The 12,771-nt window shown below is 53.0% G+C and overlaps 1 protein-coding gene across 4 annotated transcripts in view; it reads left to right on the top strand.

The window, feature by feature from the left end:
- The window catches only part of CDH23 (cadherin related 23), a 420,778-nt gene that overhangs the window by 265,992 nt on the left and 142,015 nt on the right, over positions 1-12,771 (top strand). For all 4 annotated transcript variants that reach the window (XM_037745824.1, XM_037745823.1, XM_017548835.2 and 1 more), the window contains exon 15: positions 12,320-12,384. In XM_037745824.1, coding sequence (XP_037601752.1) covers positions 12,320-12,384 — 65 coding nt within the window. The remainder of the gene's footprint in view (positions 1-12,319; positions 12,385-12,771) is intronic.

Below are 12,771 nucleotides of genomic sequence, written 5' to 3'. Positions count from 1 at the left end.
GTTCAGGTATGTTGCATAACCTCTCTGAGCCCCATTTTCCTAGTCTATAAAATGAAGATAGTATTAGTTCCTGTCTCATGGAGATTAAACGTGTCAATACGTGTACATTTCTTAGAATAATGCCTGGAACCCAGTAAGGATTATGTCGGTGAGCTATTACTACTGTTTGTGCAGGTATTGTCAGCCAGTTTCTTCATCTGTTAAAAGGAATGTGACCTCTGTGTTTCTGGTTGTTTTAAGGATTAGGAAATTAGCCGAGCATGGTGGTAGGCACCTGTAATCCCAGCTACTCCGGAGGCTAAGGCACAAGAGATGCTTGAACCCAGGAGGCGGAAGTTGCAGTGAGCTAAGATCGCACCACTGCACTCCAGCCTGGGTGACAAAGTGAGGTTCCATCTCAAAAAAAAAAAAAAAATGATTAGGGACTGGTTGTGTGAAGTGCCTTGCACAGTGCCAGGTCCACAGACGGCGCTCAGCAAGGGAATGACCTTGATTATCCCTGTGCTTCTGAGGGGGGCCCCACACCCCTCCTCCAGGCATCTCCCTCTGGCAAGAGGCCCCAGGGACCGCCAGGTGGTGCCAGACACTTGGCACAGGCAGCCACCGGCCGCTCTGACAGCCTTTGACATACCGTAATTGCTTTCCCCACTACAACTCCTTTAAGCACGGAGCTGTTGGCCAGAACAATTTGCTCCCCATCAATTTTTATTTCCAGGTTTTAAAATAAAATAAAGGGAAATAAAGAAGAAGGTGGGGGAGCCCAAGAACAGCACCACGTCTGTGATAACAAACAAGCCAAGGGCCGCACACCTTGAGAGCGCCCGTCAGCCTCCACCCCTGCAGGACTGACACCTTCATACCCAGGGCTGGGCCTGGCTTCCTCTAGAGCCCCCGCTTCCTGCAGGGCGTAGCACCACTTCCCCTTTACCTCCATGGACCTGATGCTGGCTCAGCCCAGGCAGGTGGGGGCGCTGGGCTAGGAGGGGTTCAGCACGAGCACGTTTGCGGAGGGCCGGAAAAAGAGAGCTCTTAGAACTGGGAGTGGAAATAATAATACTAGCTCCACGTAGAAAGTGGCTCCTGTGTGTCCGGCACAGAGCGAACGCACCTGTGTGCGTGACCGTCTTTAATCCTCGCAATCATCCCATGAAGTAGGTGCTCTCATTACCTCCATTTTACAGGTAAGAAAACCAAGGCTCAGAGTGGGTGTCACTGTGGTTACTCCTGCTGTTCTTCCTTTGATCTCCCTGCCTCCTCCCCACTCTTCCTTCTCCTCCTCCCTTGTTCGCTTCCTTTCTCTCCTTCTCCCTCTCCCCTGCCATCTTCCTTTATCTCTCCTCTAGCCTCCATCGTCATCTTTCTGATGTCCTTTCCTCCCTAGAAGTCTATCTATTCAGAGTCTATCTATTCAGGATTTGAGGCCCTTAGCTTGTCTGCCGAAAAGCTTCCTCATAAGTCATCCGATACCTCATTTATACTTTCATCTATTTAGCTGATATTTGTTGAGGGCTTCCTGTGCGTTGGGCACTGGATGGGTGCTGGGAATTCATGGGAGACAAAACAGACTCAGTTCCTGCCCTCATAAAGCTTATATTTTAGTGGTAGGGGGAAAGCCCACTCTGCATTCACCCAGACTCTCTTGCCAACACCATGACCTTCTCCTACCACATCTATCCACTGACAAGAACTGTCGGCTTCAGATTCCAAACATACCTGGAGTCCAGCCACATCCCCCTGGGCTGCCCTGACCACCCTGGTCCAAGCCCCCACTGCCTCCCACTACCCCTGTGTGACCCGCCTTAACTACCTCATCTCGGAGCCTCTGCTCCGGCCCTGGAGTTGTCGTCAGTTTGCTTCTACAAATGCAAGTACCTTGCAAACGTAGATTGGAGTCTGTCCACTGAGGTCACAGGGAAGAGAAGGAGCAGCAATCTGGAGATCTGGGGAAGAGTGACCTAGCAGAGGGACCTGTGGGGGCAAAGGGTGTGAGGCTGCAGTGCTTGGCCTGGTAGAAGTCTAGGGACTGTCTGAGCAGCAAAAGCAGAGGGCATTGTGCAGGCGAGATGAGGAGGCTGCTGGAGGATGGATCATTGGCACAAGGACAGCCAGGAGCAGGCACTGTGCAGGAGGCATATGCAGCATGCTGGCCAGCCCCAGGGTCTTACGTAACATCCCACAGCCATGCATGTGGGGCAGAACCCAAGTCACACCCCCGAGCTCAGTGAGATTTCCGTGACTTTGCACCTGACCACAAATCCCTTTGGAGGCTTTTGTGGCTGATCTTGCACTGCACCCCCCAGGGAGAAGCACATTTCTCACCCTCAAGGAGCAGAGAGTGCAGCAGGACAGCAAAGATGTGCTAACACACGTTCCTCCTGCAACTGGTTGTTAGAAAGGCTGATTGGGAGATAAACCTGAGGCTTTCTCTGCAGTCAGTGTCTTGATCCATTAGGAATGTCTACCACCGGCACTGCTGATGGAGTGGTGGCTGTCCAGCCCAGGCCCACAGTGGAACAAGAGAGTGAAGGTCCCCTTCCCTTTCTCTGCAGGTCTCAGCACCAGTCATGTCCCCATCCTGTCCTCACTGCTCCCTGCTTGGCCTCTCCACCAAACCGGTGCTTTGAGCCTCGAGCCCAGCCCCGCTTTCCAGTAGCACTCTCTTGTTCCAAGGCCTCCCACATGCTCAGAAGGCCCAGAGCAGGCACAAGAGGCTTTTCCTATGATCACAGCCCCACAACATCTCCCCTCCACCCCACTGCTCACTCCATGATACCATGGCCAACCCAGGACATGTGCCCTCTTATCCATCACACAAAGTGCAACGGGAGGCGTTTTCCTTGGAGCACCCATCATTTCCTTTCTCCCAGGTGCTGGCCACCCCCGGAAATGTCCATAAATGCACTCAGGGAGCAGCTTCCCACCACACTTCACCCTTGCCCATCTAACACCCGCTATGCTCCCGTCCATCTGGCCCTGGCTTCCTTCTCAGATTAAATCACTTCCTTCTGAGATGAGAGGGGAAAACTGAGGCACCAAGCATTTTCCTAGAAGTGTGGGGCAGACTGGGTGAGATTTCCTGCCCATTGGCTTCTATCTCACGTGCCAGAGACAAACTGGAACCTTCATCCACAGTACTATGGGAGGGGAGGAGATGGGGCCTCGGAGGCCCTAGCAGACATGTGGAGGTCACCCCGGCCTCTGGACTACCGGGTTCCCGCACCAGAGTCCCTCCTGCCTTCTGTCAGCCACTCCAGCTCTCCAGAGCTTACAAGAGTGCAGTTAATCTCACACAGTTTAAGGACTTATTCAGAGGGGCTCAGTGAATGATGAATGAGGAAAGCATTACCAGCGAAGCACCAGGGCTCCGCAGAGCTGTTTAAAAATGCATTCTCCCATGTAAATTTCTGCTCCATCAATCCTTATGACATGTCAAACATTGCTATTGTTTCCTGAACAAATTGTACTGCGTGCCCTTCTCTGCAGATTTGTGCAAGGGAGCAGAACTGCTCGCCTGGACCGGTCGCCTGCCTCTGTTGCTGGGACCCAGGGCTGCTGTGGAGGCAGCTGGGCCCGCCTTGCTTCAGAGCAGAAGCCCCGTGTGGGGCATTCCTGCAAGCATGCATGCATGACGGGAGTTTGGGTGCAGGGTGGGGATTGATTGTGTGCCTGCCAGCTTGTGGCCTGTGGGGACAAACACCCAGGTGTCTATGGAGGGGGTGTGGAGGAGACCACAGGGTCTGAGACCAGGCTGGGGACAAGTAGGGGTGTTGCTTGAGGCAGAGAAAGAGAGGGAGAATGTGTGTGTGTGTGTGTGTGTGTGTGTGTGTGTGTGTGTGTGTGTGTGTGTAAGGGGTGGAGGTGTGGAGATCTCTGAGTGGGGTCTACCTGAGCAAGACAGAGAGAAAAGGAAAGTTTCTAGGAGAGTGTACAGAGGGTGCAGGATTTAGAGAGTTACTGACAGCTGCCTGAGATGCAGAGAGAGGAGGCAAGAGAAAGGGGTCATGTGTGATGTGTGTGTGTGTGTTTAAAGAAGTAGGGGAAACACAGGAAGAGAGATGATACAAAGACACACAAGGCAGGAACCCCATAAGGTGGGGGACCCTGTTCCAGAGCAAATTAATGGAAGAGGGTGAGAGATGGTGACTGATAAGTGCAAAGACAGGCTGGGTAAGAGGGGGTTCTCAGGAAGGGGACAAAGACCCAGGAGGACCTGAGTGCTGTTGGAATAGTGGGTCCCGGGAGAGTTGGCATGGGATGTTGCACTGAGCACCAGAGGGCTGGGAGCTGGGCTGGACGGAGAGTTCTGAATGCACAAGATGAAGGGGGAACTGTATGAGAGAGTGCCGTGGGAAGAGCCCCGGCTGGGTCAGGAGGGATACCTGCAGCCAGCCAGACTGCCACATTCTTCCAAGGTGGCCTCAGGTTGGTCCACACAGCTCCCTCCAATTCAGGCCCTGAGCCACCTACACAGACCAAAACCAAGCTTGGGGCAAGGGTGGGGTCTTTCCTTAAGAGTCTGTGGGAGGCTCTTGGTGGAGTGTCTGAGGATGTAGGCTTAGGGGCTACATCCTGGGAAACCACAGCCAGAGACCCCTCCTGCCTTTGTTGGTGGGCATGGCTAGAGTTGCTGGGAGCCCGCTCTCTCCAAGCAGAACGTAGGGAGCAGAAGCCACCATGGCAAGAAGAGGACACTGCCTCTAGCATCAACAGGGCTAGGAGGATGACCCCAGTAGGAGCACCCTGGATCCCATGACTGAGCACTCAAGCTGCAGGGAGACTTAGCTCCCCCAACCTCACCAATGAGAGGAGCAGGGGAGGGGAGGTCTTAAGAGCACACACCTTGGAGTTAACCATGTTGGATTCATGTTTTATTTGTTGATGTTTTTGAGAGGGAGTCTTGCTCTGTCACCAAGTTGGAGTGCAGTGGCAGGATCTTGGCTCACTGCAGCCTCCACCTCCTGGGTTCAAGCAATTCTCCTGCCTCAGCCTCCTGAGTAGCTGGGACTATAGACACCCACTACCATGTCCAGCTAATTTTTTGTATTTGCAGTAGAGATGGGGTTTCACCATGCTGGCCAAGATAGTCTCGACCTGACCTCGTGATCTGCCCGCCTTGGCCTCCTGAAGTGCTGGGATTACAGGCGTGAGCCACCGCACCCAGCCATTGGGTTCATGTTTTAGCACTGTGACTGTTTCACCCTGGGCAAGTTGGTTGACCTCTCTGAGTATCTGTCCCCTTCTTCATCTGTAAAATGGGGATACTATGGTGTTGGTCCCATAGGGCTGTTGGGGAGATGGAATGAAACAAAGTGCAGGAAATGCTTGGCAAATTTGGTGGCACATAGTTAAGTGCTCAAAACGAAATGTCAGAGGGGCACCCCCTTGCCCCTTCCTGTCGCTACAGCCAGGAGAAAAATTGGCGTTGCTGACTCAAGCCTCGCCAGTCCAAGGATGTCGCCATTCCCCCACCATAGTCTCCTCCAATCACCTTGTCTTAACCTTGGATTTTTCCCCCCGTATGTATTTATTTTTTTCCTTTTTGTCAGCAGAAGAAAATTACACTTCTGCCGGCGTTGTCCATCACAGAAATAAGCACTTGCAGATGCAATTATAAAGGCCCAAATGATGGAATTAGTTTTGCTAGTAATGCCAGCATTGGAGAGAATCGGAAGAAATGCCTTATAAATCAGGCGCTCGGCGGCAGCCAGTCTCAGCTGCACCCTCTCCCCCACATGCTGGCCGCAGGGCAAGGGCTGACCTCGAGGACGGGCACTGAGAACTGAGTGGCCGCTGGTCTTCCTGGGCTGCAGCTGGTTCTGCTGAGGGAGGCTGATGGGGAAGACAGAGACCTCCTGAGCCCTGCTTCAGGGCTTGATCCCTGCAGATACCCTGCTTTCTCCAGGAGCTACCTGGACTCCTTGGTACCCAGCCGGTGACTGTCCCATAGACCAAAATACACCTGTGCGAAGACAGCTTCTCCAGGATGAATCCCTCTAGGCCAGCAGCCTCAGTGACCTTCAAGCCCGCTTTCAGCCTTGTTTTCCTCGTAGTTCTTACCACTGCCTTGAATTACGTTCCGTAGTTATTTCTCGCCTCAGTGATGTGTCTCCCCATTCTGATTTTACGTGGCAGTCCAGCTTATCATGCTTAGGATGTGACTTCAGTGCTGGGCACAGCAGCCGGCACGTTGGAAAAGCTCAAAAAATATGTACTAAATATTTGACCGAACAAAGTGTCACTGTCTTCATGAAAGTGTCTGTGGCAGTGTGCTGGGCATCTTCAGCCACCCGCACATCCTGCGCCTGCCTCCTCCTGCGGGGAAGGGGGTAGTAGGGAGTCTTGGCAGGGGCCAGGGCATTGGGGGTGCTCTGTAAACCCTGCCTCGCCCCATGCATTCCAGCAACCCCTCTGTCGCTGCTTGCTGCCCACCTCAGTGTCTGATGGGGCGGTATCAGCCCCACAGAAGGAAGGCTATGCTGGCCCTCCATGGCTGGCAGTGGAAATCCCACATTCTACTAAATTGGGCAGAGATGTTGAGCCCTGTATGAGGTACTACATAAGATGCAAAAATGAGTTAGACATACAAACTTATCCTTCACAGGGAGGAAAGTGGGGTACACACAGACAGTTTTCAGGAATGGCAGATTCTGCCGCATGTTCCAGGAGAGGGGTGACCAGGGGCTCCTGGGTCAAGACCAGTGAATGGTTAGGGACTGTCTAGGAGAGGGGTATTTGGGATGGGCCTCGGGGGTGGATCAGAGTTTGGACAGCAGTAACAGAATGAAAGGATAGAGGAACCAGCAATGAGAGAACAGTCTGGGTGCACCAGGGAAGAGGTAACTACAGGAACACTAAGCCCAACCAGACTGTGGACAGCCTTGACACTAGGGTATGGGTCTGAAATTAATTCAGCAGGTAATAGGGAGCCATGGAAGGCTTTTGAGCAGAGGAGGACATAATTTTAGCCACTGGCTTTGACTTCTTGTCCCTGGGCCTCTTATTAGAGCCTTAACAAGTAGTAAAATGCACTAGTAGGGAGCTCCGAGTGCCATCCCAGAGCCTGGGGGAGCCATTAAACGGCAACAAAGACACAGAGGCACCAGAAGGGAGCCTGGAGCACAGCTGAGGTGCTCACCTGGAGCCCTGGTTTGGCATCTTTTTTTTTTCTTTTTTTTGAGACAGGGTCTCACTCGGTCACCCAGGCTAGAGTACAGTGGCACAATCTCAGCTCTCTACAACCTTTGCCTCCCAGGTTCAAGCGATTCTACTGCATCAGCCTTCCAAGTGGCTGGGATTACAGGCACCTGCCACCATGGCCAGCTAATTTTTTTTATTTTTAGTAGAGACAGGTTATCACCATATTGACCAGGCTGGTCTTGAACTCCTGGCCTCAAGTGACCCGCCCACCTCGGCCTCCCAAAGTGCTGGGATTACAGGTGTGAGACACCACAATTGGCCTTCTGTTTGGCATTTCTTAGGTACAATATGAATGTCACCCCAGCATGGCCAGCTGGGCCATCCCCTCCCCCCGATCCCTGTCACTATCGGTCTATGAGACCCTGGAAATTCCCCTGCAGGGAGACAGACATGCCCATTCTGAGAACATTGCAGGGAAGGGGGTGTTTCCAGCAGGAAGAGGAAATGTGTTCTCTATACATAGGCCCTTGGCACTCTTCAAACCCTCCTTCCTAAAATGGGCCCAAAGGGTCACTGTCTTTCTGCCACTTTGTTGGACTTTCAGTCGGTCAGCCACAAACAAGTCTTGCTTGGGAGGAGGTTGTTTAAAAGGTGCATGACAGGCAGATCGGGGCTGAGAGAGACTCAGTCACTGCCCCCGCCTGGATAGGGCAGGATGGCAGGGGGGCGGTGGAGCAGCTGCAGTGGGTCCTCTCTGGAGCTCGTCTGCCAGCATCTGGGGGGCTGCTCTGGAAATACGAAGACCAGCTCCAGCCACCAGCTGTGAGATCTTGAGCAAGTCACTTAACACTATTGCACCTCTGTGTCCTCACTTGCAAAAGTGATGGGAGGTAATAACAGTACCTGCCTGTGAAGATCTGGTCAAAATTAAATTCATACATTGGTGTGCATCATGAGAACGTGGATGCAGTTGTAGTTATAGGTGACAGAGATAGACTTACCTTTCCTGAGCTGCCTTTCTGTCCAGGCCCTGTACTAGGCCCTGGGCATATGTGGACCCCATGACCCCACACACTGCTGTCTGAGAGCTGCGTTCTGGTGTGTGGAGACACGCGTTAGCCTCAGCTTCGGTGCCTCAGTGCAATCAGGGCTGGGAATACCGAGTAGGTGCAGGGAGGAACCCTAACTTCGCCCTGGGAGTCAGGGAGGGCAGAACGGTGTGAGCCAGGCAGGAGAGTGAGGGGTGCCGTCCAAGCGGAGGGGCAGAGCCAGGTCTTGGGAGCTGCCCGTGGTCCAGTCTGGGTAAGAGAGGAGGCTAGACATGCAAGGCTGAAACTGTGTATAGGAGAGGAGGGGCCTTCCCTCCAGGGCAGATCTACCGCCTCCTCCCAGGCTCAGGTCCCCTGATGGCCTCTGCTGCAGCCTGGCGCTGGCCCTGCACCCGGCAAGGCCTGAGGTCAGTGCTGCTGCCCTCACCCTGGCAGAGGCAAGGAGCAGCTTTTCATCTGGTTCTGCTTCCTACATTTGAAAAATGAAAGCGCTCCCTCTCCTCACCCAGGCATACATATTTCATACGGTCATTAGGCGGTGGCAGTGAAGGACTCACAAATCTTCCCTGGCCAGCATCGGCAGCCTGGGCGGGCAGTGAGAGGCCCTGGGGAAAAGGGTCACCATGAGAGCCATGGCTGTGCCCAGCCCAGTGTGGGGAGGGGAGGGCAAGCCTTGCAGGGGTTGGGGGCATGAAGCCAGTTTCTGCTCTAAGACAGTCCAGTCCTGTCTCCTGGGGCTCATCACCTAATTTCCCTGAGCCTCAGCTGCTCTAGGCTCCAGGGTGGAGGGAACAGGATGTGGGCACCTCACACATCCTTCCTGTCCTGACAGTCCAGAGCAATCCTGTGGGGCACCCTTATCTGAAGGGCTCATCCCTAGGGCTCAGATGTGACCTTCTCCGGGGGCAGCACGCCCCTCATGACCCAGGCCCCTCCCTTCCTTCACACCTCACTTTCGACTTCCCAGCTGCTCTCCTCCACCTCCTACCGCCGTCTCTCCTCCACTTCCCTTTCCTTTTTCCTTCTGCCATTTGCTCCACTTCTGTCCCGTTTCTTCTGGGTTCTATCTTCTTTCTCTTCACCCCTGTCTCTCTGCCTCTTCCCTGTTTTCTCTGCACCATCCCCTTCTTATTGGAATTTGCTCATTCATTTTTCCAGCATTTATGAAGCATCTACTACATGCCAGGCACTGTCTGTGCTGTGCAGTGAGCCCCACAGGTGCCTGCCCCACCTTCGTCCATCCCCAAACCCTTTTCCCTTGACAAAGGCACATGATGAGGGCCAAGGGGGTACAGTTTGGTCACACGGTGACCTGGAGGGGTCTCCACACCACAGTGACCCCTCACAAGGGGCTCAATGGCATCACAGTCAGATCTTCCCCAGACCAAGCTGCAGTCGTAACAGCCCAACAAGACCATGCTTGATGATCAGGATCGTCAGTGGAACCTGGGGGTGGGAAAGGTTCTGGGATTCCTCCTGCTGCCCTTCTCCTCGGTCCCTATAAAGGGAGGAGGAATCTGGGGTTACTGAGGGCAATGTGGTCTCCTCTCGCCTGGAATAACCAGGCTCCCTTCCTTCTGAGAACAAGCGCCCCTCTTGGCTCAGAGGCAATAACTGATGAAGGCCAAAGGCATGGCTTGATGGCACAGGATTCAAATCCAGCACTGTTCTTTCTCTAGATTTGAAGCCTTTCATAGACGATGTACCATCTAGATGCCTCAGTTTCCCCATCTGTAAATGGGAAGTGATGCTAATAATAGTACCTACCTCACAGGGCTGCTGTGAGGATGAAGGGGTCGTAGGTAGAAGGTGTGCAGTAGCCAGCAGTGGCTGCCGCCATCATGAGGAATGGCCAAGGCGGTGGGATAGGGCCCGTCCGGGAGCCAGTCCTGGGTTGGAGGGTGGTGACATGGCTCAGTGCCTTCCTTTCACTTGTTCAGCGTGCACCCCTGAGGACTCTTGATGAGGTCTGTGCCTGGCCGGGGTGGTGGCGGGGACAGAGGTCTGCACAGTCTGTGGGAGCATGAGCTGTGGGGACATTGAATGGAAATTGGAGGCAGTCCTATAGAAGCTGGCAGTCCAGAGCCCCCAGAAATGGCATCTTTATGTCTAGCCAAATTTTCTGGATAACTAAGATCTTAACCCTTTGGGTATAAACATTTTTTTGTTTCATTCATTTGGGATAGAAATATATTTTTCACTTACCTGCCTTCCTGCACTGAATACACTAAACACAGATTAGCTTTTCCTTGAAAATTCAGGCTTATCATAAAGAACATAGAATTTACTGGATTTTATAGAATCCAGGAACCTTAAAAGGAATCTCAAAAAATATTGAGCACAAAGACATCAAAACATATTTTTAGCCGTGTGGGCTTTATCCACTTATAGAGACACCTTAAGTATAAAACAGATGCAAGTGGACCCAAAGTCAGTCTGAGGCCTTTCCCTATGGGCATCTGGTGGCAGGCAGCAGTTTGCCCAGCTCTAGGGCAGTGGCCTGGGAAGAGAGCAGGGGTGACATCTAGAACAGCACCTTGCACGGACTATGTGCTTCATAAGTAACTATTGAATGAATGAATGATGTCATTTAGCCTGCACTGGTGGATTAGAACCATGCCAGGAACAATATAGAAGCCATTGTTCCCAGCCATAAAAGCCAAACCCCCACGAGAACTGCAGGTAGGGGGTAGATGGAGGAGGCCTCACAGGGTTGGCCACAGGGAAGGAACACTAGGCTGGGGTGGAGAGGCCAGTTTCTGTCCCACTCTGCTTCTGACCTGCTTCTAACCCAGACTGGCAGCAGGCTTTCACCAGGCCTTACTAGGATCTAGCCTCCACCGTGTGGCCTGTGAGATGGATGGAAATGTTGGATTTTTTCATCATGTGGATGGCTGTGAGGAGTAAATGAGGCCTTAGTAAACCTGGATGTTCTTTGAAAATGTGAAAGGTGTGACAGCCATGCAGGCTGCCACCATCATTGTCCTTGTCATCCGCATAAGGCTGGTCTCTCTCCCTTCTGTCTCTTTTGACCGTAAGTGACAGAAACCCAGCTTGGACCAGCCCGGTTAAAAGAGGTCTTAGCCAGGCACAGTGGCTCACGCCTGTAGTCCCAGCTACTCAGGAGGCCACTGCGGGAGGATCCCTTGAGCCCAGGAGTTGGAGGTCAACCTGGGCAACATACCGAGACCCATCTCTAAAAAAAGAGAGAGAGAAAGAGATCTCAGTGAACTCACAAACCAAATCAACTGTGGAGAAGGAACGTCAGATCAGATTCAGGGTTCTAAAACTACCAGGATTCGGCCTTCTCTTCTCCTAGCTCTCCTGAGGTCAGGGTGCAGCTTCATCCTCCCTGAACATCCAGCAGCTCCCAGTTCACGTCGTCCCTGCTCCACTCACTGGAGGAAAGCTTTTATCCCCAGCAACGCAATAGGAAGAATCCCCAGAGAATTCTGATGGACCCAGCTGTGGTTAAGGACCACTCCAGGCCAGTCCCTGTGGTGAGGGACAGGCAGGCAATTCCCACCCAGGCCTTTTGTGCAAGCAGGGAGAGGAACCAGAGGAAGCAGGTGGGAGGGTAGCAGGGTGTTTCTAAAAGTGAAGGCTGTTGAGCAGAAGGTCTGCCTTACACATGCAATGGACTCTTTCCAGGGTCAAAGAAGGGAAGGACTAGGTCCCCCATGGGATTTCCCCCACTGGCCAGCACATCTGACTTGGAGGCTTTGGGAATTGCGGGAGAAAAACCAGAAGAACCCACCAGATGTTGAATGCACACCCACCTTCATTTGTGATACTTCACAAAACCACAGGCTGTGATTCCAGGCCGCGGGTCCAGGGTCTCTCTCCCAAGCCCTCTGAGCATCTGCAGAGACTAAGCTTGCCCAGCCTGGTATGAGCCCAGCACTGGTGGTTTCACTTAGTTAGAGGTGCCTGGTAGACCAGCCCTGTGGAACTGTGCCCTCCAGTATAAATTTAAACAGCCAGTAGTGGCCAGTGACATCCTTCTTGAACAGCATGGCTCTAGACAATTCAACCTGGGCCAAAGGAGTTGTGTGGGAGGAACATGGGTTTCCTGGGGACCTGAAGACTCAGCTGGGTCTGGCAGTAATGACTTCTTGTTCTTACCATTGCAGGCAGCAGACAATGACGTCGGTACCTTCGGGGAAGTCAACTATTTCTTCAGTGATGACCCTGACAGGTGAGACTGTCCACAGTCCCTCAGGCCCCTCCGCAGTGGTCCTTGGCCCTCCCCAGACTCATGAGATCTAGGAACTTTTCAGTGCCCAGGGAAGGAGGGTTCTGGGCCCTGTGGCTGGAGCACTAGACTAGAAGTTGGAACCCATGGGTACTGTGGCTGGTTTGACCCTGATTGTGGCACAGCCTTGGTCAACTCTCCTCAACTCTCTGGGGCATAGCTTTTGTGACCCTCAAAAGATAGCCTTTAGCTTAGGGAATGGATAAATTGTGTCTCTGAGAGGCTTTGAGTACTAATGACTGCACACCACCACTGCCACCGCTACCGCCGCCGCCACCACCACCAGCACCACCACCATCACCACCACCGCCATCACCACCACCACCATCA

The sequence above is a fragment of the Cebus imitator genome, unplaced genomic scaffold, assembly GCF_001604975.1.
Source record: "Cebus imitator isolate Cc_AM_T3 unplaced genomic scaffold, Cebus_imitator-1.0 Scaffold215, whole genome shotgun sequence".
NCBI classification, from domain to species: Eukaryota; Metazoa; Chordata; class Mammalia; order Primates; family Cebidae; genus Cebus; species Cebus imitator.
This window is presented reverse-complemented; position numbering and strand designations above follow the sequence as displayed.